Below are 27,854 nucleotides of genomic sequence, written 5' to 3' on the forward strand. Positions count from 1 at the left end.
TGAAATCATGCCTGCAAAGAGGAAACATATCCCCACAGTGCTACCTGCTGGTCATTGTTTGTAACTCCGTTCGTGCGTGCTGGTCGCGAGAGAGAAATTAGGCTGACGCAGCTTAATTTCTTGTCGAAATAAAAAATGACCCAAAAATGGATCTTCATGTAGCTTTTGTTAACCTTTTTAATGATATATCACCCTCTGTAATAGATCATGTGCCTGCTTTATATTTCTCTCTCCATCTATGCTTTTATTCTGACACGATCACTTCCGCATATCGGCAGAAAAAAAAAAAGCCAGATCACGTGACATCATTTTTTGTTTCAGAGTTCAGAATGGAAAAAGGAAACATGCTTATTTTCTATTTTCAATTCTAAAAGGGGAAAGGAGAATGTAAAAGACAAACCGCTGTTTTTCAATGTTCCATTGTAAAAAGGAAAAGGAGAAAAGGACACAGGACAATCGAAAAACGGGCCAATTTTGATTTGTTTTATGGTGTTTTGATTAAAAAGGTTTTCTTGTTTTTTGTTTGAAAATGAGAGGAACGAAAACCATTCTTTTATTTTAGTTCACAGATGAATTAGGGATTATCCAATGATACCCAGACCCAGACCCCTGCTATCCACTAACATGGTTGCGTCCTCTGTGACGTTGACCAATCACAGTAAGGCTGCTTGTTTAAAATTAGTCAGTGGATTTTAGGAGGACTCGGTGCGTGTGATACGCCTGATTTGTCTCGAGTCTTTGGCTTATGTATTCGTTTTTTAAATAAGGTGAATAGTTTTAAACAGAAAATGATGGAAGAATCGGCCGTTACTGTTTGTGTTCGTGTCCGTCCTCTCATCGCAAGGTAAGTTTGGAGAGAATATTAACAACAATGGCGCCGCATTATCGCTCCAAGTTTTTCGTGTAGTTTAACGTTCACCCCATGGGTGACTGTTTAAATTAAATCTACAATTCATCATAAAAATGAATACAATTAATCAATCCTAAATACTAGATGATTCTGTAGGGCATGGATTAAATTTGTTTTTATGTTTAACCTGATTTGTTATTTTTGAGTAATAAATCATTTAAATGCTATAAAATACTTTACAGTATTGGAGTGACTGTATACACACAAATTACATTATTTAGTAACATTTACTTAAAATAGCTCGAAGTAATTTTTTTTGAATATCACCATTTTGAGGAAAAAATATCGAGATATGAGTTTTGGTACATATCACTCGGCTCAATTCGGTTCCTCGACTGCACAGAACCAAACTACTCTTAAATACAGTTGCCCTTAATCCAGCCACGCATCAGTTCTGTGTACTGCATAAAGGGTGTGTCAATCGTTAATCACTGGAACTTTAAAAATATAATTTTTAGTTTTTATTAAAGGTAATAAAGTTATTTTTCAGGGTCTTCTAATTTATTTTTATTCTATTTGATTGTAGAAATGTTTTAAGGTAAAGTAAATGCACATATTGTTTTTGAATTATTGGATTCATTGAGGTTATTCTCAGGATTTATTTATTATTGTATTTAACTGTAGCATATGCTTATGTTTGAAGTCAAAACTTCTGTAACCCATTGGTTAATAATACCTGACTATTTTTCTCTCTTTGAGTAATTACACACTACAATTAAGTATTAAAAGCATGTATGATCCGTGCTGTTATCGGTTCGGTATTGGTCAGTACGCAAGGCTGCAATATCGGGATCGTATCAGAAGTTAAAAAAATTGTATCGGGATAGTGGACACCCCTAGACTGCATCTCAGGAATTTCACCTCTCTGCTACTTGATTCAATCTGTTTCATATTCACACACACACAGTCTATTGAATTGCTTACCTCTAAGCTCAAGTGCATGTTTCCACCTTTACAGGATCTCCTCCACAGCCATTCTTGTTTGTTCTACAAGTTTTTATGAGATGAATACTCAGAGAAACTTTTTCTTGATGCTTCCACAAAAAAGTTTGTCTCTTTTCTCAGGGAGGAGAAAGCAACTTCAGGGAACCAAGAACCTATCCATCATTTTTGGAAGGCAGATAAAAAATCCATTCATCAGATCGAGGATGGAATTCTCGCAAAGACGTTTAGTTTCGGTTTGTGAATGGACAGATTTAGAAATGATTTAAAAGCACTCTGTCGCCTGTTAACTTGTTGTTGTTTCTATAGATCGAGTCTTCACTGCTGAAGAAACAACCATCCAGCTTTATCAGGATATTGCTAAACCACTGGTCGTTTCCTCTGTGGAAGGATACAATGGTAATTGTTTGGGTTTTTTTTTTTTTTTTTTTTTTTTTTCCACATTTGAAGGTTCTGTTAAATTTAAAAACTATTCACCAACCTGCAAATGTATGACACCTACCTGTGTTGAATTACTTTAAAAATTTAGTATGTCTGCTCCAAACAATTCATCTGTATTTTTTTTGTTAGGCACTATATTTGCTTATGGACAAACATCCTCAGGAAAGACATTTACTATGATGGGAGGTGGTGGTGTCCTTGGAGTTATTCCTCTGGCTGTGGAAGATGTCTTTGAAAGCATTAAAACTGTAAGAAAAAAGTCATTAAAACCTCTTCCGTGAATCATTTCATTGCCCTCCTAAAACATTTTTCCCTTTCCAAACCCTAAGTTTCCAAAGAAAGAGTTTCTTCTCAGAGTGTCGTATATGGAAATCTACAATGAGACCGTCACTGATCTCCTCGTAGACAGCTGGAAGAGAAAACCTCTGGAAGTTCGAGAGGCCATAAATGTAAGAAGCACTTGTCAAGGCTTTTAAATTCACTTTCTATCAGTGTGGGGTGACTGGGAAAGGAGAGTCTGGGTGGCAGATTTTGGGCTCTATTTTGACAGGAAATAATTTTTACCACATTAAGCGTTGTTCAAATAATTGTAGATATATCTTCATTTTAGGTTTCTGGAGTATGCTTACCTTCTTTGCCGTTAATTTAATAGTTAGTGCAGAGCGTGTCAGAGCCATATACTACAAAATGGGATAATAATATCTGGGATATCTCTCCGTTAGCAGGCTGAAGGTAACCAAACAGTCACAATCCCAGATCAGCTGTAATATGAAGCTGCTTTTCAACACATTCAACCAGTGGTTTTCAATCTGGATCAGTGCGCGTTTGCATAAAAGGGTTGTAGTTTTCTGCGTCTGACTAATCACAAACATGCAGAAACTGTGCAGTGCAGCATACTTTACCGCGGAGGAACCGTCAATTGTTCTTAAGAAATATGAAGAATTAAAATCGATAATACAGGCCAAAAGCAACACTGCAGGACTTATGAAACGATCATATCTGACCAATCCCAGAGCACCAATGATCGGGTGCTGATAAATGCGGCGGCCGAATTTGATCATCATTACCATGTTACGCCCTCAAATATTCCTGGTTCGGAATACAGAGTACACTACTGAGGTCAAACACACACTGGCAAAGAAATTAAATTTTATGAGCTCAAAATCAACATCCTCACAGCTGAGGTGAAGAAAAACAAAGATGTGCTTTTTGGTAGTCTGATAACTGGAATTTAAAGGTCCAGTATTATGCAATTTTTTTCCCCATCTTTATTTGTTCTTAGAACCCCAACAACATAGTATTTGAGGTTTATTTTCCCAAACTCCCCTGTTTTCCAGAGTGTGACTTTCTGAGCAGTTCTAAAAAGCGCTTTTTTGGGGCCTACTTATGCATATTCATGAGTAGGCTTGTCTGTATACTTGACTCCACGCAACAGCTGATCACTAGCGATTTTCTTTTGCTATCCACACACTCTTGTTATTGTTTTCCGCCAAAAAACTGCACATTACAGTAAAACCCATGAATATTTAAGCTGCTTTTGTGATTGTGAGTCTGTGTGCATGTTGCGTGCTGGGTGAACCTATGCGCTCCTACCCTGGAGCAACCGGATTTATTGGTGGGTTTATCCAGTATTCCGCTGAATGAAAACCAAAAAAGTTGTATAAGTAATAATGTGGGCTTTCAAAAATTCATTTTATTTTGTTTAAATAATCCATTTGGATCTGTTCTGAGTGTTTGTCTGCCTATGTTTAAAGGGGACATATCATGCTAAATCCACTTTTTTAGCCCTTAAATGCATTTTGTTGTATATTTAGAGTGCTTAGAAGTACAGAAAAAATCAAATTAGTCTCTTCAGGTGCTCCGTAGATATCTTTATATTCTGTTTTGCTCATATTTTTCAATCTGTTTCGATTTTTCTATTCTCTATTACGTTTTTTGAACTATTACATCACAGTATTTGCAGCGGAACTGCCAAATTAGGACATCAACTCCAGGTCCAACACTTCGAGCGATCTGCCATTTTTATTTCTCGCTTTTATTTTGTAGTCCAAGCAAAAGGATGCCGAAGTTACGAGAGGATAAGTCAAAATGTTTGGTTGTTGGATGTAGTAACCCACACGCTTCATTACACCGTCTCCCAGCATCAGAACCTTTTCAAAGTGCCTGGTTGAGTTTTATTTTTCACAGAAATGTACCCACATCTGTGGGTAAGGTCATTTTTGTGTGTGTGAAGCACTTCAAGGATGACTGCTTCTGCAACCTCCGCCAGTATAAAGAAGGATTTGCCGAAAGACTTTGTCTGATTGAGGGTTCAATTCCTTCTATCTTTGGAGATGACGAACAGAGCACTTTGGTAAGCTGTAAATAACGCTAAAAAGTGTGATGATAAGACGTCCCTGTCATTGTTTTGTTAGCATTAGCAGTTGCACCGTCTTCAGACTTCATATATTAGCGCTGTGTGCTCGTTTTAGATCCTTGATGATATGGCCTGCGTGATTTAATTTAAGTCTAAAGTTTTCATTAGTCATTTCATTTTGCCGTTTTTGTCTCCGAAAAGACTGTATTAAAATGCATTTCGTGATGTTAGCTTGGCGCTAGCGTTAGCTCGGTGCTTGTGTTAGCTCACTTGTTAGGGTTCTGCAGGTTCATCATCTTCACTTTCATCTCGCTCCGCTGGGTCCGACTCTGGCTGGAACATGTAAGGCTGGATGGACAAGTATTTTGTTGTTGACATTTTGTAAATAACCTCTGAATAAAAAGTTTATGCATCGCTACAGAGCCGTATTTCTTCTATCAAACTACAAAAATGGCCGAGCAGGGTGGAGTTGAACCGAGTGTCATCTGAAGAGGGGGCGGGGTATGGAGTGTCTCATTTGCATTTAAAGAGAACGCACCAAAACGAGTTGCTCTCAGAAGCACATCAGAAAAGGGGTAGAAAAGGGGTCTGTGGAGCTATAATAATGAGGAATTCAGACCCAAGCATTGCAGTTCCGCTTTATATAGACCACAACTGTATGATTTATATCTAAAAAGGAAGGATTTAAAACCATGATATGTCCCCTTTAAATGACAACTGAGGTTAGTTTAATACTATATGTTCAGTCACGTGACCATGTGTTGACTCTAGAAAACCATTTTTGTGGCTGATTTGACTGAAGAGCTGGTAACGACTCCTGCACAGGCTTTGGCATGGATTAGAAAAGGAGAGAGTAAGTCAGTCAGGCACTCATTAGCATGTCTGCTATGCACGTAGCAGATTATAGCTAACTGTCATTGTGTGTCCGTAGATAACCGGCATTACGGAAAGACTGAGATGAACCAGCGCAGCAGTCGCTCGCACACCATTTTCCGAATGGTATGTACTTCACAGTGACATACTCGCTGTAGGAGTTTGTTTCATGACTGAGGTTTTCACAGATCCTAGAAAGCCGAGAAAGGAGCGACCCATCAGCAGGCGAGAATGCAGATGGAGCTATTATTGTCTCCCATTTGGTGAGCTATTTTGGAGTACTCGTAAAAGTACCTTTCTTTGTCCCAGTTCTACTCAAACAGCTTGGCTTCATTTTGTAGAATTTAGTGGATCTTGCTGGATCAGAGAGAGTAAGCCAAACAGGGGCTGAAGGTAAGCTGGATTCCAACATGTTAGGTTACATGCATTAAAATGTCGAACAGTAGATGACTATACTTTGTTACTCATGGCTTTTTTAATGATCTAGGTGCACGTTTCAAAGAGGGGTGCAATATAAACCGCAGCTTATTCACACTGGGTCAAGTGATCAAAAAGTTGACAGATGAAAGCCAAAAGTAAGTATAAACAATAAGGGAAATTATCCCATCATAATCCTCAATTTTGCATGGCCTGGGGATTTCAGTGGGTGCACAGGCTTGTACCGATTGCTTGACTCTAATCAATACGATCAATGATCATATTCTGCTGAATCATTGGTATGAATAAAATATAATGGAGGGGGGAAGTATATTGTTTTTCATTTTTATTGTTCATTTAGTTTCGACCAAGTGATTTGATTGGAGGACAGACATTCCAAGAGTGCTGATATAGGGCAACAATGCACTGGGACTTCTTACGAATCATATCACTCCACTGTACGGCTGATCTAAATATTGTTAATTACCGTTACATTTTGGGCTACACACCAGAGTACACTGTCACTACATTCACACTGCAGGTCTTAATGTACAATTTGGATTTTTTCAAAAAGTCAGATTTTGTTGTTGTGTGATGGTTCATTTTACATATTAAATGTGCCTTCAATCATTTTGGAGTATGAACGGAATGCTACCCTGAAGTGACGCAAATGCGCAGAAGAGGTCCTAAGGTGACACATCACCTATTTACGGGTGTAGATATGGAGCCGCCCAGTGTAGGACTGTGTCACGCTGAGAAATGTTTCCAACAGAAGTCAGCACTTTATTACTTTAATTAGAGTGAAAAAGAAGAGGGCCAGGTTTATTGCTGTAGTCGTTTGCAGTGTTATGCTGCTACATCTTTGATGCGGAGTCAGAGTCAACAGTGGTAGGATAGGGATGTCAGCGGCTTTGACGAGTTCATTGAAATCGGAATTGTGCTGTTCAGACTGTCTTTAATAGGTCACATATGGGAAAAAAGATTGGATTTGGGCCCATTTGCCAACAGTGTGAATGTAGCGTGTGTTCGCTCTCCATTTGTGGTGTTTGAGAACTGGAAATTTGAAGTTTTATTGTAAAAATGTTTTTGTCAGCTCTAGGTTACACTTCAGCTAAGAATACATATGTTCTGTTAGTTATATTGATTTCTAATCAATATACCTTTTTCTATTCATTTTATAATATTTTTAATGTGCGCACTTGAATCTTTTGAGTCATTTTTTTTTCATATTTAGCCAAAATATGAGGTAGTAAATTGATAAAATGATTAGTTACTGCAGACATACAATGAAGTTAAGGTGAGTTTTTAAAAAATCTTTTTTAAATGGCTTAGTTTGTATTACAATTTGAAATATGTTAATCATCAATCTTCAGAAATTCAATAATCAACTCTTTTTAAACAAAATCTTAACTTGCCATTTGGATCCTTTACACTGAATGTATATCACCCCCGCTTTTCCTCTTTCAGAGGTTTCACCAATTACAGAGACAGCAAGCTGACCCGCATCCTGCAGAACTCTTTGGGGGGCAATGCTAAGACGGGCATCATCTGCACCGTCACCTCTGTTGAACTGGAGAACACCCTCAGCACTCTCCAGGTATTGCATTGTACACCTGATAACGCTGCACAATAAAACATGGGTTAACACTAAAGACTAATATGTTATGGGATGGATGTGTGGATTTCTTGATCAAGACTATACATGTTGAAGGCAGTGAGCGTTTCAGGCTTATACAGATTATGGATAAGATTAAGCAAATTGATTTTACTTAAACTTGGTTTGATTTTCAGTTTGCGAGTACAGCAAAAAAGATGAAGAATGACCCGCATGTAACTGAGGTGTCGGATGATGGAGCTCTGCTCAAAAGGTATCGCAATGAGATCACTGACCTCAAGCGTCGTCTTCAAGAGGTAACGTCCCTTTCTGTTGATTTGCAGTCTGTGCAGAAACTGAGGCTGAAAAGAAAACGTAATTGTGTGTGTCCTCTCAGGTGTCTTCAGTAACACACACTACAGCAACAGAGAAGGAAGTTCTTTCCCAGCTGCTTCAGGAAAAGGAAATGCTCCAGAGAGAGCAAGAAGACCGAATTAGGAACCTGACTCAACTGCTCGTCACCAGCTCAAACCAGGTCCCCATCAAAAAGGTAAGCAGATGAGGAATGAAGGATGATTGCTTTATGTCCTGATGGCAATGACAACATTTTGGTTTCATTTTGTTTTCAGATGCCCAAACGCAGAGTTACATGGGGAGGAAACACGTTTGCGTTGGCTAGTCGTCCTGCGTGTGACACAGATGCATCCAACCTCAGTCTGTTAGAATCTTTCTCTCGGAAGAGGAAGGCTGAAACTCTGTCTGATCTCTGTGAAGGTGAACAACCAAACTGTACCACCTGTTGCCGTCTACTTTTCCCTGAGACTGATCCAATTGTGCTTCATCCGAGCAGAAGATGACTTTGACTCACATTGGGCAATTCCTGAAGAGTCCCCAGAAGACTTAGAAATGAGCCGCTCTGTGACCGTCCGCAACTATGAATACAGGTAATTATTTAATATATATATACCGGTATATAAAACTGTTTATCTAAATTCAAACCAAAGGTCTCAATGTAGTGGTTATCTGTTTTTATTGACCCCTTTTTTAAACGGTTTGGAAAGAACTGGAGCCTGGTAAACCAATGTTCATTTTTACACTTTTTATTTCTTTCTTTTTTTTTAAATCTCATAACTAATAATGACCCTTGTGCATTGTGTGAAAAGGTCTCGTACACTACAACTTAGATTTTTTTTAATTCAATTTGGTGGTTTACGTTGTCATATCCCAGACTCAGAAGCCCGATTTCTCCTGAGTGGATGGCTAAAACTTCAGGTAATGAGTCAAGCCTGGAGATGGAGCGTCAACAGAAAGACCAGGCCTTGACTAAGCTGGAAGCAATGAGTGCCCAAGTGAACCAACTGCAGCTTCAGCTAGAAGCTCAGGAATCAGAGGGCACCTTGGGAAAGTCACAAGCGGCAGAGCTGGAAGAGCTACTGCAGGCAGAAGCCCAGCAGAAACACGAGGCCATGGAGAAGGTGCAGATGTTGGAGTTAAAGCTGGCAGATCTGGAGCAACAAAACTTTTCTCTGAGTGGAAGTGATGAGCAGGTATATGTTGTGTGTATTCAAATTTGATATACTGGCTGATTTCAGTGCTAATCCTTTCATCTCTTTTTCCAGACAAGAAGAGAGTTTGCTGAGACCATTCAGCTGTGTGAGACTTTAGCTTCAGAGAAAGTAAGTCTAATCATTGTCGCTGTAGTGTCTGAATACTGATTTGATAAAAATTCTAAATTAATTTCTCAATGTATAAGGTAATCTCATATATCACACTTGGCTTAAACATGAAGACCTGTCAAACTGAAATGAATGAATATCTAAAAAAAATTACATTTATAAAGTTTAAGATGTTATAATAATAATAAAATAATTTCCCCTTGGCATTAATAAAGGAATTCTGATTACAAGAATCAGGAAAAATGGCCAAAAAATTATTTTAGCACTTTTGTGTAAGGGATGATAATATACTATCTATATATATATATATATATATATAAACTATAATGAAAGATCTTACATGTTTAACTAGAGATTTGCTGTGTTACTCGATTATTTATCTATATTATTTATTTAATTTTTGTGTACCAATATTATTCCTCCTAACTGTTGCCTGTATCCTTCTAGGAGCTGGTGATTGCCGAGCGGGACTACCTGAAGGAAGAGCTGCAGATGTTCGTTGAGCAAAAGGAGATTCTGGAGCAGGAGAAAGCTGCTCTGTCACAGGAGCTTAGAGAGAAAAAGGAGATGGATGAGTTTCAAGCTCTGGAGAATCAGTTCAGAAAGGAGCACGAGGTGAATTTTGTATTCCAAAATAACCAAATGAGCTTTTTGCACTGTTCATAGCAGCTTCTGAGAACTGATTGAATGTTAATGCATTGGCTTCATTTGTTTAGAATCTTAACATTTCTGGAAGCATTATTTGTTTATTTTCTTTTTTTTTTAGTGTTGCATTAGACTAATTTATCCATTCTGATTAACACGTGATCTGATTTACTCCCTCTTTGAACCTGATTGTTTGAACACTACATTTGTGAAGTTCTGTTTGTTTTTCCTGGTTCTGTAGAATGAGTTAAAAAATGAAATATCCAGTATGAAGAAGACTCTGGAATCCTCAGCAACCCAGTGCCTGCAGCTTCAGGTAAGCTCACATCGGACTAACTTTATTCAGCCCAAAAAAGGCTAAAAAAGTTAATGTGGCCAACAGTGTGAAAACTAACCTTCCCTCACAGCACTTCTCTGGGCTAATCTTGATTTCCCGACATTGCATGAGCACAGCTAAACTCTACTCTTTAGTATCAGTCACTGTGTTTTTCCACTACAGTGTTGATTAGAGCCCGAACATGTCATGGAAATACAATAATTTAATATGTTGTGATGAACTAAATGTAAACAATGTTTGACTTTTCAATACTTTGCATTTTTCCAGCACAAACTAGAAGAAGTTTCAATAGAATTGGGGAGGAAAGGAGAATTTGTCGAAGAACTCCAGAGAATGGTAAGGTCTTCAATTTAGAATTGTAATCTTCAGAATGTTTGTAAAAAGACCACAATCAGAGACTTTTATCTCCTCGGGCAATGCATATCATTCTCACCCTTATACCAACTTCTGCCAATATGGACCAGATCTTTTTTTTTTTCTTCTTCTTCTTTTTAAAGAAATTGGTTTGTCCTTAATATGAAACCTACTGTATCGTTATTAATGGGGATAGGCATTTGTTCCAAGCTTTTACATTGTAAATTATCATTGTACCATGAGCAGGATCACTGATCCGGATAACTGCAAATATGTGGAAAAGATAAGGTTTGGCAAAGGTTTGCTGTATGAGTGCTCTTATTTGAAGTTATTTGATAAATGTGTTTGCGTACCAGCAGCAATCTGATCAGCAGGACTTTGTAAACTGCTGGGTGGGAATCACTAAATAATTGGCCCATCATAGCACAACGCTGTCTGTGTTATCTACTTCATTTCTCTGTGGTTTTCCTCTGTAAACGTTTTTAACATTCACTTTGTAAAAACTCTGCAGTTAGTTTACTTGACTTAAAGCTATTCACCGAACACTGCAGCTGTGGCGCTGTTGCAACCTGAGACAGATGCCTTAATATTTTTCCTTTGTATGGTTTGGAAAAAGTTTGTGAATAGACGGGGCTAATTTCTTTAGCAGGTGAATGTGTGTTTCCCTTTCTTTGCAGAATGGAAAGGACTTGGTGCAGGAGGTGGCCAAGCTCCGTCGCTCTCTGGATGATGCCGAGGGCGTGAGCAGAGACACAAAGAAGGAATGGGCACACCTACGTAGCCAGAACATTGCTCTGCAGGAGACAAATGTAAATGTTTACTCCAATTACACATGCATCCTTTCAGTTGTCGTCATTTATGAAGAAGTTTGTTGCTGCTCACAATTTCTTCTGTAGTTGACTCTATCTACTGATCATGAGAAGATGGAAGCTGAAGTTAACAGCCTGCGTTTCAACCTTGAGAACGGGAAGTTGCGCTACAAGAACATGCAAAGCGATCTCCAGAAAGAGTTAAATATTGCTTTTGAAGAGAACACAAGGCTCACCACTCTGCTGGCTGGCAAAGTTCCTAAAAGTAGGTCAAAACTACGTTTATGTGATGGAGGTCAGCATTTTAGAAAATTATAGATGAGTAAAATGTTCTGTGTCCAGATCTGATTGACAGTTTGGAACGTGAGCGAGCCGTGGCCTGTCTAAATAAGGAGCTGTCGGCATCCCGTCAAGCAGAGGAAGTTCTCAGAGCTCAGCTGGAGACTCTTCCAGGGAAGGTGGACACCCTAACCGAGCAGGTGGGGGGCTTCAAGGCCTTTGATGGTCCTACTGGTGTCAGTGGAGTGATGTGTGGCCATGTGCACTTTGACTGAGGAACTGCTTATTGGTAAAACTTGGAGTAACCATTGTGAAATTTAAAACAAAACCTTTTGACTTCATGTCTAAACATATGCTGAAACTCCTTTAAAGGTTATTATTATGCTGTAAAGTGAGAGATAGGAATGTGGGTTATGTTTTGTAAGATTGCCTTTTTTTGATCCCTTATCGGATTATCAGGATTGGCTCTCTGTCTAACAGATAAGAGTCCGGTGCTTTGGTATTACCCTATGACATTCTATTAGATTAATTAAGCTAATATAATTGAGGAAATTTAGCCCGGACCTACCTCCCTGACGTCACAGCCCCCCTGCCCTTCAATAACTTCAAATATTATGACTTCAGGACGACAGCCTTGCCCTTGGTCAGATTTTCTGGTCGCGCCGCTTTAATAAGAGGCTTTTCTCAAGATCTTGGCTCTTGTTTCTGCCCGGGTAAGTTTTAGGGGAATGGAAAACTGACCCCAAAGATGATATTTATTATTACTTGATAATCTTTTAAGGCACACTTTCAGATGGTGACTTTTGAAACACATTCAGTCTATTCAGGAAACATTCTCTTTTGGATTTTCATAGCTCTGCTTTATTTATGGGTAGGGGAAAAAAGCATACATTATAAAATAAATAGAATTCAACCTAACTCACACTGAGCACTGATAAGTTAAAGTCTACAGTTGACTTTGGCTGGGGAAACCGCAAAGAAGGCTTTGGAGTGTCTCCTCCGGGCGTCGAGCCAGCAACACACAACTGGTTGTTGCCATGACACCAGTTATCTCTCCTGCTGCTGTCCTTTGAAAAGTTACACAGCTCCAGGCACAAAGCCAACAGCACACAGCTCCCTGACTTATCATCGGCCCAGGCTGCCAGACAAAATGGCCCCCTGACTTGCATCTCAGCTGAACAGGTCATTGCTCAGCTGTTGCAAAGGAATGCCTTGACCTTGCCATCCTGTCCACACTCCAACAGCCTTGGTTTTTCGGAAAAACCAAAGCAGAGTTCGGATGCAGAGTCCCAACTTAACTCGTGTCAGTCCAAGTCCAGAGAAGATTTATTCATTTGGATTTCTATGAGTAAACGCGTAGATTAGCCCAGCTCTATTTTGGTATCCACGGAGAAAAGGAAGAAGTGGTAGTGCCACTTTTTGAGCGAACAGCAGTATTTTAACCACACATTGCAGTTGTCACACCTCTTTCTCCTCTATTAGTGTGTGTGTTATCTGATCTTGATCAGCCTTCCGCCGAACCCCTGTTTCCTCCTGCTTGTGCCTCATCGGAGTTTTATAAAAAAAAAAAAAACTCTCTCTGGCCTCGGCTTGGTGTCAACTTTTTTACTCACTCGGTCCTGACCTTAAGTAAAACACATGATTTCATAGTATATAGATACATCTCACTAACTTAAGTTACATGTCTTACAAGACCAAGTTATTACAGACACACCGATATCACATACATGCAATTCAGAACAGTAAAAGCTCTAAAAGCAAAGGATAAAGCATAAACTGAACATTTGAACTGTGCTTTTTGTCAGCCTGTTACAAAGTAAGATTCTTGACCTTTTACCTGATTTCACGTAGTGGAAAACTACAGTTAACAGCTGTCAGCAAAAGTGTTGAGTCATCCTCTTCAACTCCACTAGTGGTGTTGAACTCCATCTTCCACCACCTCCTTCATCATGTCTCCTCATGCTTATCTCTCTATGATTTGGTTTGAAGTTACATCAATCCAATCAAATGATTTCTACTAGCATAATCACAAGAAGAGAACTGATTTTCTTCGACAGTTTGCAACATATCACATAGATGTAACCTTCAGCCAATATTTGTATAATTGGAATTGGTTGTACTCACGCTATTCATACTTACATGAGTATTCATGGAAGCTAAAAAATCTTTATTATGTAGGCTGCATAGCCTCTGGCACATCAGCAGATAATGTGTAAGAACAACAACAGTTCAGACATAGTTCTGCTGACAAAATCCCAGCCAAGAAAATGTTTTTACTTTATTCTTACTGTGATTTCTTGTGATTGCCCCAAAAGCTGTGCAAAAGTGAGTTCCCAGCATATTTTTGGTGTTTTCACAGAAAGTTGTGGTAAAACAAAGGCGGATGTTTTTGTTTTTTTTTTGTTTGTTTTTTTTGGTACTTACACGAAAAGATTGGAATCTAGCTGAAATTGAATGTCTTGCAGAATGAGATAACATCACAGGGAATACCAGGAATAAACTGGAACAAAACTGCGGTCAAGTGAATCTCGCAAAGAAGGAAGTATAAACACTTCTGTGTATCCGTCTACAGGACCCCACATCCAACAATGCAATGCAAGAGACTATTGTCCACAATGACAAGAAGTCTATTACAGTGGAGATAAAACCTTTTAAACGAGCAAATTATCTTTTATTTATTGATCTATGAGTCGTACACCAGGTTATCTGATAAAACATTTTTTCCTAAAGCCTCTTTAGTTAAAATACTTTAAATCAACGGGAAGGTATGGTATGTCAGTCACTTTATTGGTAAATTTTCAAGTTTTTAATTGACCAAATGTGTAGTTTAAATACATTTTGTTTTCCATATGCTTAATAAGGAAAGAATAGATAGGAACTCTTCTGAAGTGGCCAAAAACCTGAGCATATTTTTTTCATTCTTATTAATATTGTCTGTGTAATTTAAAATTAATTTTCAAACCGTCAAATTCACACTTCTAACTAACGTTGACAACACATTGTGTTTGAGCAGCATTTTTTTTATTTTTCTGGTCAGTGAGCAGCTGAGCAGTCACACCAGATCAAACTGTCATCTCCCTGATGCATCTATTCAAAATGATCTTTGGACCATCACATGCTTTAGCGCTTTGTTAATCGCTACTCTCTTAAAAAAATAAATAAATAAATTCAAATATTCCTGTCATTCATCGATATCGTTGCTTTTGTTGAATTTTGAACAACTTATTTTCAGCTGCTGGAGATGGAGCAGCACAAAGCCTCACTGGAGGGCAAAGTGAGTGAGATGCAGCAGATGATAAAGGATGTGTCGGAAAAGCTTGCTCACAGTGAAACCTGCAGAGGCACAGAGGAGGACATCAGCAGAGAACTTCAGGAACAAGTAAGACACCAAGGATGATTTAAAATATTTTAGCTCAGGGCTGTGCTCATTAGTATATGAGCAAACACAGATTTTGAATGTATCATCATGGTCTTTTAGATCTAGTTTTGCTGATTGATATTTGACAATAGAAACTTGATTGCTTGAATGTTGAAGGAGATCTGAGCTTGTGGATGTGGTCTGTAGGTGAATCAGCTGAGTGAGGAGCTGCAATGTGTGCAAGCTGAGAAGGAATTCCTGGTGTCTGAGCAGAGAGCTGCTGTTTGCAGCTCTGCAGAGGAGACGGAGAGACTTCTGTCCATAGTCTCGTCTCTGACTGCTGACCGGGAGCAGCTAAGGGCCCAGCTGCAGGAACACATCGATGCGGTCAGTCAAAAAAACGCAAAACATGGCAACATCTGCAACTAACACTGTATTCATCATCGCAAGGAAGACTTATTAAGACAGTCTAAACAAACATAGCATTATCAGTGCTTAACGTGACTAGTCAACCAGTCCGCTCAGATGAAAGACTGTTTTCTGGTAGCTTTAATAATGGGTTTAAGAGGTATTTTAGAAGCTGCAGATGCAATAAAAATAATTTTAAACTCACGCTTGTAGATGTCGACATGTTTGATAAACAGTGACCTAGTGATTACTCAAGGAAGTGGACCATTCATGTAACTCCAACAGGTTTGATGAGGTTAAAGGCTTCAGATGATGTTCATGGTAGCGTGAACCTCCCTATTTAAAAGTGCCTTTCTTGTTCAGCTGGTATGTATGCATGGATCTGTAGTAAGATGGCTGACAGTGGCATCCGAATGCTGACTGTAACCAAACCTCACATGCTATTTCAACATAGAATTACTCTATGTATTTCTGCTCCCATAGAGAGTCTGACATGACAATAACATGATTCGTTAATGTTGATTGTCTGAAACCTCTAAAATGACAATGCCCACATATAAAGGGCCTTTACGTACGTTTGAGGCTAAAAGTTCCTATAAATGACTCCAAAGATCTTTCTGACACAAATTATTAACAAAATCCGATAATCTAAAGTGAATTCATGGAATGGGTTGGCATCGCATTAACCATCCCTTGTAGGATATTGCTGTATTATTATTAGTGGCCAAAAATACATTTATATTAAAATTATTATGCTTAACTAAATGGATCAAGCTTTAGTAAGCATTAATAATATTAAAATCTCACAAGATATATTGTTACTGGTACAAATGGTAATGCAATATTATGAAGGGATGTTGATTAAGGATTCCTTTCCATCACTGCTACATGTGTCCCAAGCAAGTGCGTCTTCAGGAGCCATAGTCAATGTCCAAAGTAGGCTTTACACCGATCTAATCGGCTATATCGAATCGGACGATATTTTGCGTTTTATGCAATTAATGTGATTGGCTGTAATGTCTTAATTCACAGATTCAATCATGACGTCATTGTTGTGATGAAACTTTCTGTAGACGCTCCCATTTCATCATTGTATCGATCTCATTTACACCGAAGAGTTGTTTGCTTTATGCGACACAGCTTTATTTCACCCGCATTTGTGCACAAAGGTAAAAACCGAAGGCCAAAATGTCTTTCAACTGCTGCCAGAAAATGTTGCCATGTTAATACTGTTGAAAAGAAATGTTCTGGGCTGTGGAGACTGTTGTAGTTATATATTAAAAAAAACTTCTAATCTTATTTATGAAGTTTAATTTATTTTAATTTTACTATGTTCAATAGAGTTTTTTTTTTTTTCTTTTTTTTTCTGATAACCATCATCTATAAACGGTAAATAGATAGTTAATAGTTATTTACTGTTAAACCAGGGGTGGCCAATCCTGGTCCTCAAGAGCCACTATCCAGCATGTTTTAAATGTTTCCTTCTTCCAACACATCTGATTCAAATGATTAACTCATCAAGCTCTGCAGAAGCCTGATAACGATCCTGGTCATTTCAATATGGTGTGTTGGAAGAGGTAAACATCTAAAACATGCTGGATAGTGGCTCTTGAGGACCAGGATTGGCCACCCCTGTGTTAAACAATAAAATGATAGTTAATGTTTTTTTTTTTCTGACTTGTAATGCTATAATTGATATAAGTGTTTAATGATTAACAATTGATTAGTAAACCTTGAATATCATTTATAAAACATCTATAAACATTACAGAGACACATGGACCAGATATTTAATGATTTATAAATGTTTTATGAAGCATCTATTATTATTTGGATGGTTTTTATAAAGTTGGAACTGAAGATATAATCCCTTACTAATGCTTTATAAAGCATCTATAAACATGTTTTAGATAGATAATTAATACTTTACTCATGGACATGGTTAATAATTGGTTTATAAACTGTCTATAATCATTATCTGGATGTTATTGTAAAGTTGGAAGGGTGTTTATAATACTATAAACCAATTAACCATTAGTAAAGCATTAATTATCTATCTAAACATGTTTATAGATGCTTTATAAAGCATTAGTAAGGGTTTATAACCTTCAGTTCCAACTTTATAATACATCCAAATAATAATAGATGCTTCATAAAACGTTTATAAACCATTAACAAATATCTGGTCCACGTGTCTCTGTAATGTTTTATTGATGTTTTATAAACCATAATCGAGGTTTACTAATCCTTGGTTATTCATTAACAAACACTTTATAAAGTGGATAAAATGTGTGCATCAATTAACTGTTAACATAACATCAATTATAGCATTACAAATCATTAAAAAACATTAACTATCATTTCATTGTTTAACAGTAAATAACTATTAACTAAAGGTTCATTAACTATCTAATTACCATTATTTACCCTTTATAGATGATGGTTGTTATAAAGTGTTAGCCATCTTTTTATCATGTTCTTTCCCTTCTTCAATAACAACCACCAAAATGTATAGAATGATTTAGATCTGGAGGCATTTGTGGCTAATCACTCCATGAGAGATGAGGAGACATGGAATATTTTCTCTCAGTTTTTAGCTTGTTCTTTTAACATTTCTTACCTGTGCCTGACTTATTTCATCTTTTAAATGTTTTTTTCTTCCAGGCTAAACAGGCACAAGAATCTCTTGTCATTGAGCTTCAGGAACAAAAACAAAGGAATGCTGACCTAATGAAAGCCTGTGAACAAAAGGATGTGGATTTTGAAAAACGAGTGAGTGAAACACCAAAGGAGCTAATACTCTCGAGAATAAGTAGAAAACTAACGTTTTGCTATTGATTTCTCGGTGCAAGCAGGTGCTGACAATGTCCGAGGAGCTTCAGAGTGTGCACAAAGAAAAAGAGGCTCTGATGTCTGCAGAAGAGCTGTACGTGCTGCGCTCGAGTGTGGCTTCTGTCACTGAAGAAAGAGATCAACTCAAAATGGACATGCAGGAAAACATGGACATAGTGAGTTTGCCCAATCATTGTTTTGGAAATATTTACAGAACAAACTAATCTTTAAATATGTGTCATGTATGGCAAGGGTACAATTTCTAAGTCGGTGCTGTCACGCTTAAAGCAAGCAGGTGATTTAAACTTTTATAGAGAGCAGCAGGTGCACTTCCCTGTCTGCTCTGCAGATAATTGCACAAACACTCATTTCTTTTACCATGAATTCATGTTGGGTGTGGGATACATATGTATGTGTATATACGTATATATGCATATGTGTGTATCCATAAAATGAAGTCAGTCCTTAAGACTGCTCTATTGTAAAGTGTCTTGAGATACCATTGGTTATGATTTGGCGCTATACAAATAAAAGATTGATTGATGGATTTTAGTGAATACACTGAAATGAAATATAAATGAAAATGCCGTTACTGGAATGGACTAAAGAATATCTCTGTCAGTCCCTTTCGCATTGCTCATAATTGCCTATTAAAAACTGGCAGCTTTGCAAAGGCCAACAGCCTTCCTATTGTTCTATTGATAACATTGATCTGGAGTTACAGCAGCAACAGAGAAAGCTGTCTGTCAACCAGGGTAGCGCATTATTGCACGTGCTCGAGCATGAACCTAGCGCCATTGCTGAGCAAATTATGCAGCTGGTCAGCGCTGCTTCTTGGCTGACACTCGCCATCAATGCTCTAGCGGCTAACGTCTAAACAGCCTCGTCGACCGCTGTGCTTACGCTTCACTTGGCCTTTTGGTACCCTTTGGCTGAGTTCCACAGTCCAAGAAAGCCCAATAGGGTCAACTTTAACGTGCAGGCACTAAGTAGGGGGGCAATAAGAATTGCCACCTTGGCCCGTCGCCTTTCACCATTGGCAACTCCATAGTGAAAGAGAGTCCAGCCTCTCTCAAGAAGACTGGTTTGATAGCCCTTGCTATGGGTTGACTGTATGTAGTTGGAACATCTCAACCTCGCGCACCAGCTCGTGTTCCTCCATCAGAGAGATGACGTTCCATGTCCCTAGAGTTACCTTCTGTACAAGATTACAATTTAATTTAGCAGATGCTTTTATCAAAAGCAGTTATGGTTAAGGGACTTCATCAACATCCCACAGTCATGGCCCAGGTTGGATTCGCTGTGGCCGAGGATCAGATTGCCAAGGCCCCCGCATTTGTCTGCTTCTTGATCCACATTGCACCTGACCAAAGTCCTTCTACCTTTTTGCTTAGAAACCATATCCAGCCAACACAAATACTGCAGATGACAGTGTCTAACAGTCCATTACAGCTGCAGAACTATTCAAAGAACAATAAACATCAATTGAACATCAGGAAAACCTAAAAATATTTGAAAGATATAGAGATTACAATGATTTGTTCCTTAAGGCTGTAATAGAAATAGTCACATCCACTTAGTCACTAATAGAGAGAAGAATTACCTCTGGCATGTAAAATTTTGTACATGTCATCTGTTTTTTTCTTATTGTATGCATTTTGTTGTTGTGTTTCCTGTCACAGATGATAGAGGTTCAGGAGGAGCTGAGAATGGCTCTGGAGAAGAACCAGAAACAGAAGGAACTCATTAAACAGCTACAGACCACTTCCAAAGGGCAGGAACCTCCCGTTAATGCGTGTCCACAGCTTGAGGATCTCCAAGCACAGGTAAAATGTATGCATATGATATACAAAAGCTTAACTTGGCAGTAAATAGTTGATTTCTGGAAATTGTTTTCTTGTACATTATTGTGGATTGTCATTGTGTATTTATTTATTGGGATAGCTGAAGATTCAGGTGGAGGAGCTGAAGAGTGTGCAAGCAGAGAGAGACTCTCTGCTGTCTGAGAGGACAGCTGACCCTCAGAGCTCCACAGACGAGAAGGAGGAGCTACTGAACAGAGTGAAGACTCTCAGTGAGGATCGAGACAAGCAGCAGGAGATCCTGGAAGGACTGAGGCAGGAGAAACAGCAGCTCCAACTACAGCTTGAGGACACGACTCAAGAGCTGCACACTCAGGTTTGGGATCAATCTTCTTTAATATGAAAACGTCTGTGTGGGGGGCTCAAGGGGATGGCAGTTTTGAAAGAGAGTCGATAGATAATACGTGGATGAACCGGTAAACTTGGCAATGAAATTAAAAGAACTAAGAGGCATTGGTAAAGAGGTGATAATTTTGAAAATGCACAAAATCACAACTACAAGACATCAGAGGAGAGCTGGACAAAAGCTACATGTGGCTCAATGAAGTGCAAACCAGGTTCGATGGGCATGAAGATAAGCTCTAAAACATGAATGAGATATTAGCCGAGTTGATGACCATGCCTAAAGTGCTCTCGTCTCCCCCACCAGAGGGCCTTCAGCCTCGGTTGATCCTGGTAAAGTTTCTGTGCTTCACCGTTTAAGAAGAAGTGTTCAGGCTGGCATGGAAGAAAGGTTTTATGTGGAACACGACTATCATGGCTATGATAAAGGAGTAGAGGCTTGGAGGATCCTGAAAGACAACAATCTACGATTTCGGTCCCTCTGCCCAGCCCAACTTAGTGTTTTATGAGTAATGAGCAACAATCTCAAGCAGTGGAAGTGATTCACTGCTGGAAATGATCTCAGGTTAACTTATAGTTCAGTTTTATACCATTAATTTTGTTTTTGTTTATTTCACTTGTTTATGGGGGGGGGGGGGTCTGCTGCTGCTGTTGAAAAGCTGTGTGGTCAGCTCATGTAACTACATGTGAAATGAGCCAATGAAATTGATCTATTTCAATGTAAATATGGCCTTGAATGTGATTAACCCTAGAAAACTGCCATTAAAATTAGTAACACCATCACTATCGCCGGGGATTTATATTATACCCGATAAAAATAATTATAAACAAAATATGACAGTACATGACAAATTAAAGTTGTGTTCTTTTATTTTCAACTATGCCAAGTCTAACAAAGGGACCAGAAACTACCATGGACGGACTAGAAAAATATTAACCAAAATTACTGAAAAATTAGGAATGTACAAACACAAAATTTCTAGGAAGAAAAAAAAGAAACTGGAAACTTGTTCTTTGGTCCACCAATTTCTGGAGCATTTGAAAGGCTCCCCTGATGAAGGCATTGTCTCCTTTATTCATGACCAGGTGCAGGAAAATGGAACAAAAACTGATCACCTGACTAAAATATTTTTATTACCATATGAATTTCCTTGGAAACCACCACTTTGTGATATTTATTTGCAACTATTGAGCTAAATAAAGATGGTGGAAATTTCCACTTTCAATTACTTTATTTTTTAGATGCAGTCAGTACATACAGGGTAGTAATATCGCGAATAGGGCTGCACGATTTTGACCAAAAAAACCTAATTGCGATTTTTTTTCTGACAGATATTGCGATTTCGATACAATTTTCGATTTTTTAAAATATTTTATACATTTGAATGCATATGCGTTTTAATTTTTTTTTCCAAATTCTGTTTCCCACATCAATTTTTAAAATTCTGTTTTTTTAGAAATATTAATTTTTTCAGAAAATATTAATTTTTAACTCCTGTGAGGAAATAAAATAAATACCAATATAAAAGAAAACTATAATTACACAAAAATGTATGTCAAAAATAAAAATTTTATATAAAATGAGTAAGATACAATTAAAAGGTAGCTATAATTTGTACTGACATGGATTATTCTGACATTTTTTATTTATATGTCATATAGAGATGTAACAACGCAGCATTGTCACTCAATTCCCCCTCAGGGATCAATGGTTCAGTGATTCTGATCAGGTTTATTGATTAAGTTTTGATCTACTGAATTTAAATCAACCTAATTTAAATGATCCTGATGACATCATTCCAGACCATAATGACTAAACAAAAATAAATGTGTAAGACACATCGCGTGTAAGAAGTGTTTTTTCACCACTAGGGGCTAGAATATTTTAAAGTATCAGAAGTTATCATTAATCTACGATGTTTCAGACTCTACAATCCATGGTATCGGTGGTCTAGTCCACAACAACTTTATCCACGGATCTTTTGTAGCTCTGATGAGTTGTTTAAACACTGTGAGCAGGTGAAAGTGATTAAAGCTGATCATGTTTTCATGAAGCACTACATGAGAAATGAACAGAGTTTCACAGACAGGTTAAAGTTAAAAGCGGGCACTGGTCTGCTCTGATTTAGGAGTCAGTAATGATTTACATAGTTTTTGGCCAGGTTAGACGGTGTTGAGGTGGTGTTTGAAGCAGCTACCGGCCAAGATGAGAGTGGGGAGGACATTTTCGCATAAGAAACGTCCTTTTCCTCACGGATTTCGTTTTCATCGTTTGATTTTGTTAACGTGGATTTTATTGGGCCCTAGTGTAGTTAGTAGCGCACTCTGAGGCTCGCTGAAGCAAAAAAAAGACTCTCTGTCGAGCATACAAGCGTGTGTCCTGTAATCTTTCTGATTGGCCAGCAGCCCAGGAAGGCACTTCTCTGCAATTCTTATTGGTGAACATATACATCACTCAAATGACAGAGACGGATAAAAAAAAACCCACCAGCATCTGAGGTTACGTTATCGCGGTAGTGAAAACAATAAAACCGATGCGATTAAGGTTAATCGTTCAGGGATACTAACACTATTGCCGGATGAAAATCACCCGAATGTGTGCCTGAAGGAAACAGTGGGCTTTGGAGTATGGGAACATCCACACCTTGTAAAACATCAGAAAAGATGCTGAAGCTACCCCGGAACCCAAGACACTCTGACAAACACAACATGAAAATAATATAAATATGTTTGCTCGGATGAAAATCACCCGTTTATAGTGTTCTCGGGTTAAGATGAATAAGATATTATCTAAAGAAAGAGCTCAGATCAATGTATTTTCTGTCAAATCTAAACATAAGAGGGGCGTGGCAATACTTATCTCTGGAGCACTTAATTATGAACTTATGAACATGTCTTAGAATTCAGTGATGAGGAAGACAGATTTCAGAATGCTTTATTTGCCAGGTACAGTTAAGAACAATACTAGGATTTTGACTTGGTAGTTGCAGCAAAAGAACACACATCAACACACCGGAGCAGCCATTTGCATCGCCCACATATTTAGGTGAAAAAGGGATAAACAATAGGAGGAGAGGTGAGAAACGGCCAGTTTGAGACTGGTTTTTATCAACAGAGAAGGCAGTGTAAAACCAGGAAAAAAACCGCCTCAGAAAACATAAATTTAAGCAGGACACAGTCAAAGAACATGAGACAAGGCAAGTGGGTGGGGTTTGGTAGGAGGTGGGCTGGGGGAGATATATTTTCAATAGCCTTCTGCCCTGGGTCTCTCCGCTGTAATCCAATGAGTGGCCTAACTACTTCCAAGCCGGGCCTCCAACTTCTCCCAGTTGGTATCCAGAACACGTAGACTATCCATAAGCAGCTCTTGCTTGCTTTTGATATCACTCAACACATGAGTCTGAGTGTTCAGAGCTTTGCTACATCCTTAAGAAATCACTGGCAGCTTTTCCAAAACAGTTGCCAGCGTAGCACAGACTTTTCGATAGATTGGGAAGCCAGCAGCTCCGATCAGCACCATGCCTACTATCATTATTCCAATCATCTAGATGTCCTCCACATCTTCCACGGAAAGAATAGATAGACGCACAACTCGCCACTTGTTGACCAAGGGTCAAGTGCGTATCCAGCCGCAAACGTCCCGCTTAGACATGCGGGCTCACCACCCCCGGTTCTTTTTGTCGAAAAAATCTGGTCGATAGCTCTGAGAGACCAACGAATTATTTTCATTATTCCAGTTTTGAATGAGTCACAGAGAGAGACTCCAAACTAGATTCCTCCAACTCACCTAATCAAATCAATCCACTTTTAAGGAAAATGAAGTCCTATATGGTAGAAATGTCTCTATGTCCCTGCAGATGGAGGAATAAACATAATACTTTGTGGAAATTTAACTCGCACATATTCAATGATCCTGCCAATGTATGTAAAATAAGGCAAGATACAAAATAATTTCTAGAAATCAATGAGAGGGATCAGCTACTATTCTGTTGTATATGCTTAAGGTGGTTATGAGGGTTAAAATAATCTCTATTACTTATCATCTAAAAATAACCAATGGGCAAAAACTAGCAGATCTACAGACGAGGTTAAAACTGAAATAACAGGAAGATATAAACCACCCAAATCCCCCGTTACAGCAGCAAATTAGGAAAATACAGGGAGAAATTAATTAGATTTATACACAAGAGGCCCAGAAGAATCTAATATTCCTGAGGCAGAAATGTTGTGAAATGGGAGGGAAATCATCTTTATACCTAGCATATAGGACAGCACTATAACCAAAATTAAGAACCCCAAAACTAACATACTAGAAAACAAATTGGAAAGGATTCAAGAATGTTTTGAGGTCTTCTACAGGGACCTTTGCACACAACCTAGTGCCCCAGAGGACTGCACTGATGCCTTATTCAGCTATCGATACCAAACTCTGAAAATGACAAATAAATAAAACCGATGTTGGTGAAGGAAGTCAATGCAGCTATCGCCAGACTAAAATCAGGAAAAGCAGCTGTGAGGGACGGCTACAGCTTTCAATGGTATAGCAGCCTAAGGACAGAACTGGTCCCACTATTACTGAAGACATTTAACCACACCCTCCAGCAGGGAGAAATCCCGCCCTCTTGGACGGAGGCAACCATCTCAGTTAAGAGAGGGGAACGATCGACGAGAATGTGGGAATTATTGATCATTTACTTTCCTCAACTTAAATTATAAATTATTTACCTCCTATTTTTACCAGCAGATTGGAGATGCTTTTGTCCGACCTCATTAACTTATACCAGACCAGCTTTATTCATCATTGACAAACAACTGATAACATCAGAATAATATTACAGATATTAGGACAAATACAAAAGGACAAAACCCAAGCAATTATAGGGAGTCTGTATGCTGAGAAGGCTTTTGATTCTGTTAAATGGGCATTCTTTGTTCAGTTGAACAACTGAAAGAAATGAGAAATGACAATGTAAATCAATAATGCTGTTGCAATCTTTATTTCAGACCCAGGGCATCCATGTCACAATAAAACCACACCACAGTAATAGTGGAAAAGAGTATACAGAACCATCCACATTGCGCAGTGTTTGACCATTGGTTCTACATTCTGGAAGAAATTCTGACTGAACAGCATACAGGGTTAGCTAACACCGGGATTATATAGTTTTCTGACACAGATTTCCTACACATAAATCTGTACACCGGACAATAAAAGTCAGGGAAAGTTGACCATCTGTCTTCTCTACTTCTGACAATAATGATCTTCCTTTTTTTTTTCTTTTTCTAATCATTCTTTGTGCTCTCATATATCACTTTTGGAGCACAAGTGCTCCTTGGGGAAATTGCCAGTTCACCCCTTGTGATTCTGAGTTACGATTATGAAATCTTTAAACACTGTAGAACAGTGTAGAGGTTTAGGATTTTAAGCATAATTGACACACCAGTGGTTTATTCACATTTGATTGAATGTAAAATTATATTTCAGCTTTCATCTGCTGTCTAATTACCCAGCAGCTAATGAGAATCACTATTGACCTTTGACTATGTTCATACAGATGAGAGGTCTGACAGAGAAGCAGCAGATGTTGGAAGCAGAGAGAAACTCTTCCACAGAGGAGAAGGAGGGGCTGTTGGACAGAGTGAAGACTCTCAGTGAGGCCAGAGATGAGCTGCAGGCGATCCTGGAAGGACTGAGGCAGGAGAAGAAGCAGCTCCAATTAAAGCTGGAGGACACAACTGAGGAGCTGCACACTCAGGTTTGGGATCAAGCTTCTATTGCAAGGGTCACCAACCTTTCTAAAACCATGAGCTACTTCGTGGGTACTGTATAGTCCGAAGGGCTACCAGTTAGAAAATCACTTCTTAAATACTAAATATTCACAGGTTCACTTTAATTAGAGAGTAAGATTATAAGGAAGGCTAGCAGTGTCCTAAAAATGTAGGAAATGTATAAGTTTCAACATGCAACACTTTTTGTTTCATTACATTTCATAGAAAATTATCCTCTGGCAGCAGTGCACCAATCACAGTCACTCTATGTAATAATGCAACATGTGTCACGTGAAAGGTCACAGGCCAACTGAAAAAAAAGCATGAAACCAGCATGAAAATTTATAAAAGTGCTTTTCATACAAAGAATGCAGCTCAAAGTGCTTTACAAGGTTAAAGCCACCTCTTACAAACCACATCCACCACATACAGGTTGAAATAAAAATGATGGCATATGACATTGGGTACACATGGCTGGGTACAGAGGATCTTGGTGACAAGACACCATCACAAGAAGCCATTTGCTTGATTGATCAGACCGTAGGCACACGGTGTTGAGACAGAGCGCCCAGTGCAGCAAAATGGCAGAGGCCATTCACCACCACCCACGAGACATCACCACTGCAGCTACAGCCCATCACAGCCACCAGTGCAGAGGGCTTTATCTGAGGAAACACTGGGAAAGACCAAAGCAATCAATAAGAAAGATAAAAACCGATTATATGGAATAGGATAAAGTCACCAGTAAGGTGAAGATGATGAAGTGGAATGGGGTAGTTCTCTCTTCCAGTTTAATGATGTAGTTCATATTCTTTACTGTAGAAACATTCATCCTTTCCACTTGAGAAAAAAAAAAAGATTTAAGGATTTTTGATGCTGCCAAGTATCAGCATGGAGGGTCTGGATTAGTTTGTGTCATGAATAGCACATGTGCTACTTGGGAAAATATCAGTGTAGAGCCCTGGTAATGCTTCAATGAAGGTATTATATACATATAAACACTGTTAACTGACCTTTGATTCTCTCCGTATAGATGAAAGGTCTGACAGAGAAGCTTCAGATGTTGGAAGCAGAGAGAGACCTTCTGCTATCTGAGAGGGCAGCTGACACTCAGAGCTCCACAGAGGAGAAGGAAAAGCTGCTGAACAGAGTGAAGACTCTCAGTGAGGACAGAGACGAGCTGCAGGAGATCCTGGAAGGACTGAGGCAGGAGAAGCAGCAGCTCCAACTTCAGCTGGAGGACACGACTGAAGAGCTGCACAGCCAGGTTTGAAATCAATCTCTCATATAAAAACTTATATCTATTTTACACACAATTGAATGTAAAATTATATTAGCTTTTATCTGCTCTCTATCTAACCAGCAGTTAACACCTTTTACTATTTTTCATACAGATGAGATGTTTCACAGAGAAGTTAGAGATGTTGGAAGCAGAGAGAGACACTCAGAACTCCACAGAGGAGAAGGAGGAGCTGCTGAACAGAGTGAAGACTCTCAGTGAGGACAGAGACGAGCTGCAGGAGATCCTGGAAGGACTGAGGCAGGAGAAGCAGCAGCTCCAACTACAGCTGGAGGACACGATGGAGAAGGTAAAAAGAATATAATCTGCTTCCTCACAAACACACACACACACACACACAAACATTAACTC

At 38.7% G+C, this 27,854-nt stretch overlaps 1 protein-coding gene across 2 annotated transcripts in view; it reads left to right on the forward strand.

The window, feature by feature from the left end:
* The first annotated feature begins 693 nt into the window (after positions 1–693).
* cenpe (centromere protein E) overlaps positions 694–27,854 on the forward strand; it is a 56,902-nt gene continuing 29,741 nt past the window's right edge. Inside the window, exons 1-32 of one of the 2 annotated variants that reach the window (XM_028440146.1) lie at positions 694–844; positions 1,976–2,088; positions 2,162–2,251; positions 2,423–2,541; positions 2,623–2,742; positions 5,421–5,502; positions 5,581–5,648; positions 5,711–5,785; positions 5,864–5,915; positions 6,010–6,097; positions 7,407–7,536; positions 7,731–7,850; positions 7,931–8,083; positions 8,163–8,307; positions 8,384–8,477; positions 8,762–9,080; positions 9,153–9,209; positions 9,657–9,824; positions 10,096–10,170; positions 10,459–10,527; positions 11,223–11,354; positions 11,442–11,619; positions 11,697–11,833; positions 14,866–15,012; positions 15,199–15,378; positions 18,063–18,170; positions 18,254–18,406; positions 19,913–20,056; positions 20,175–20,408; positions 25,990–26,190; positions 27,237–27,470; positions 27,598–27,792. In XM_028440146.1, the coding sequence (XP_028295947.1) occupies positions 789–844; positions 1,976–2,088; positions 2,162–2,251; positions 2,423–2,541; positions 2,623–2,742; positions 5,421–5,502; positions 5,581–5,648; positions 5,711–5,785; positions 5,864–5,915; positions 6,010–6,097; positions 7,407–7,536; positions 7,731–7,850; positions 7,931–8,083; positions 8,163–8,307; positions 8,384–8,477; positions 8,762–9,080; positions 9,153–9,209; positions 9,657–9,824; positions 10,096–10,170; positions 10,459–10,527; positions 11,223–11,354; positions 11,442–11,619; positions 11,697–11,833; positions 14,866–15,012; positions 15,199–15,378; positions 18,063–18,170; positions 18,254–18,406; positions 19,913–20,056; positions 20,175–20,408; positions 25,990–26,190; positions 27,237–27,470; positions 27,598–27,792 (4,236 nt within the window). In that variant the 5' untranslated portion in view covers positions 694–788. Of the gene's footprint in view, positions 845–1,975; positions 2,089–2,161; positions 2,252–2,422; positions 2,542–2,622; positions 2,743–5,420; positions 5,503–5,580; positions 5,649–5,710; positions 5,786–5,863; positions 5,916–6,009; positions 6,098–7,406; positions 7,537–7,730; positions 7,851–7,930; positions 8,084–8,162; positions 8,308–8,383; positions 8,478–8,761; positions 9,081–9,152; positions 9,210–9,656; positions 9,825–10,095; positions 10,171–10,458; positions 10,528–11,222; positions 11,355–11,441; positions 11,620–11,696; positions 11,834–14,865; positions 15,013–15,198; positions 15,379–18,062; positions 18,171–18,253; positions 18,407–19,912; positions 20,057–20,174; positions 20,409–25,989; positions 26,191–27,236; positions 27,471–27,597; positions 27,793–27,854 lie in introns of those variants that run through there. The other variant, XM_028440147.1, reaches the window with a different exon arrangement.

Source organism: Gouania willdenowi, chromosome 24, assembly GCF_900634775.1.
Source record: "Gouania willdenowi chromosome 24, fGouWil2.1, whole genome shotgun sequence".
NCBI lineage: Eukaryota > Metazoa > Chordata > Actinopteri > Blenniiformes > Gobiesocidae > Gouania > Gouania willdenowi.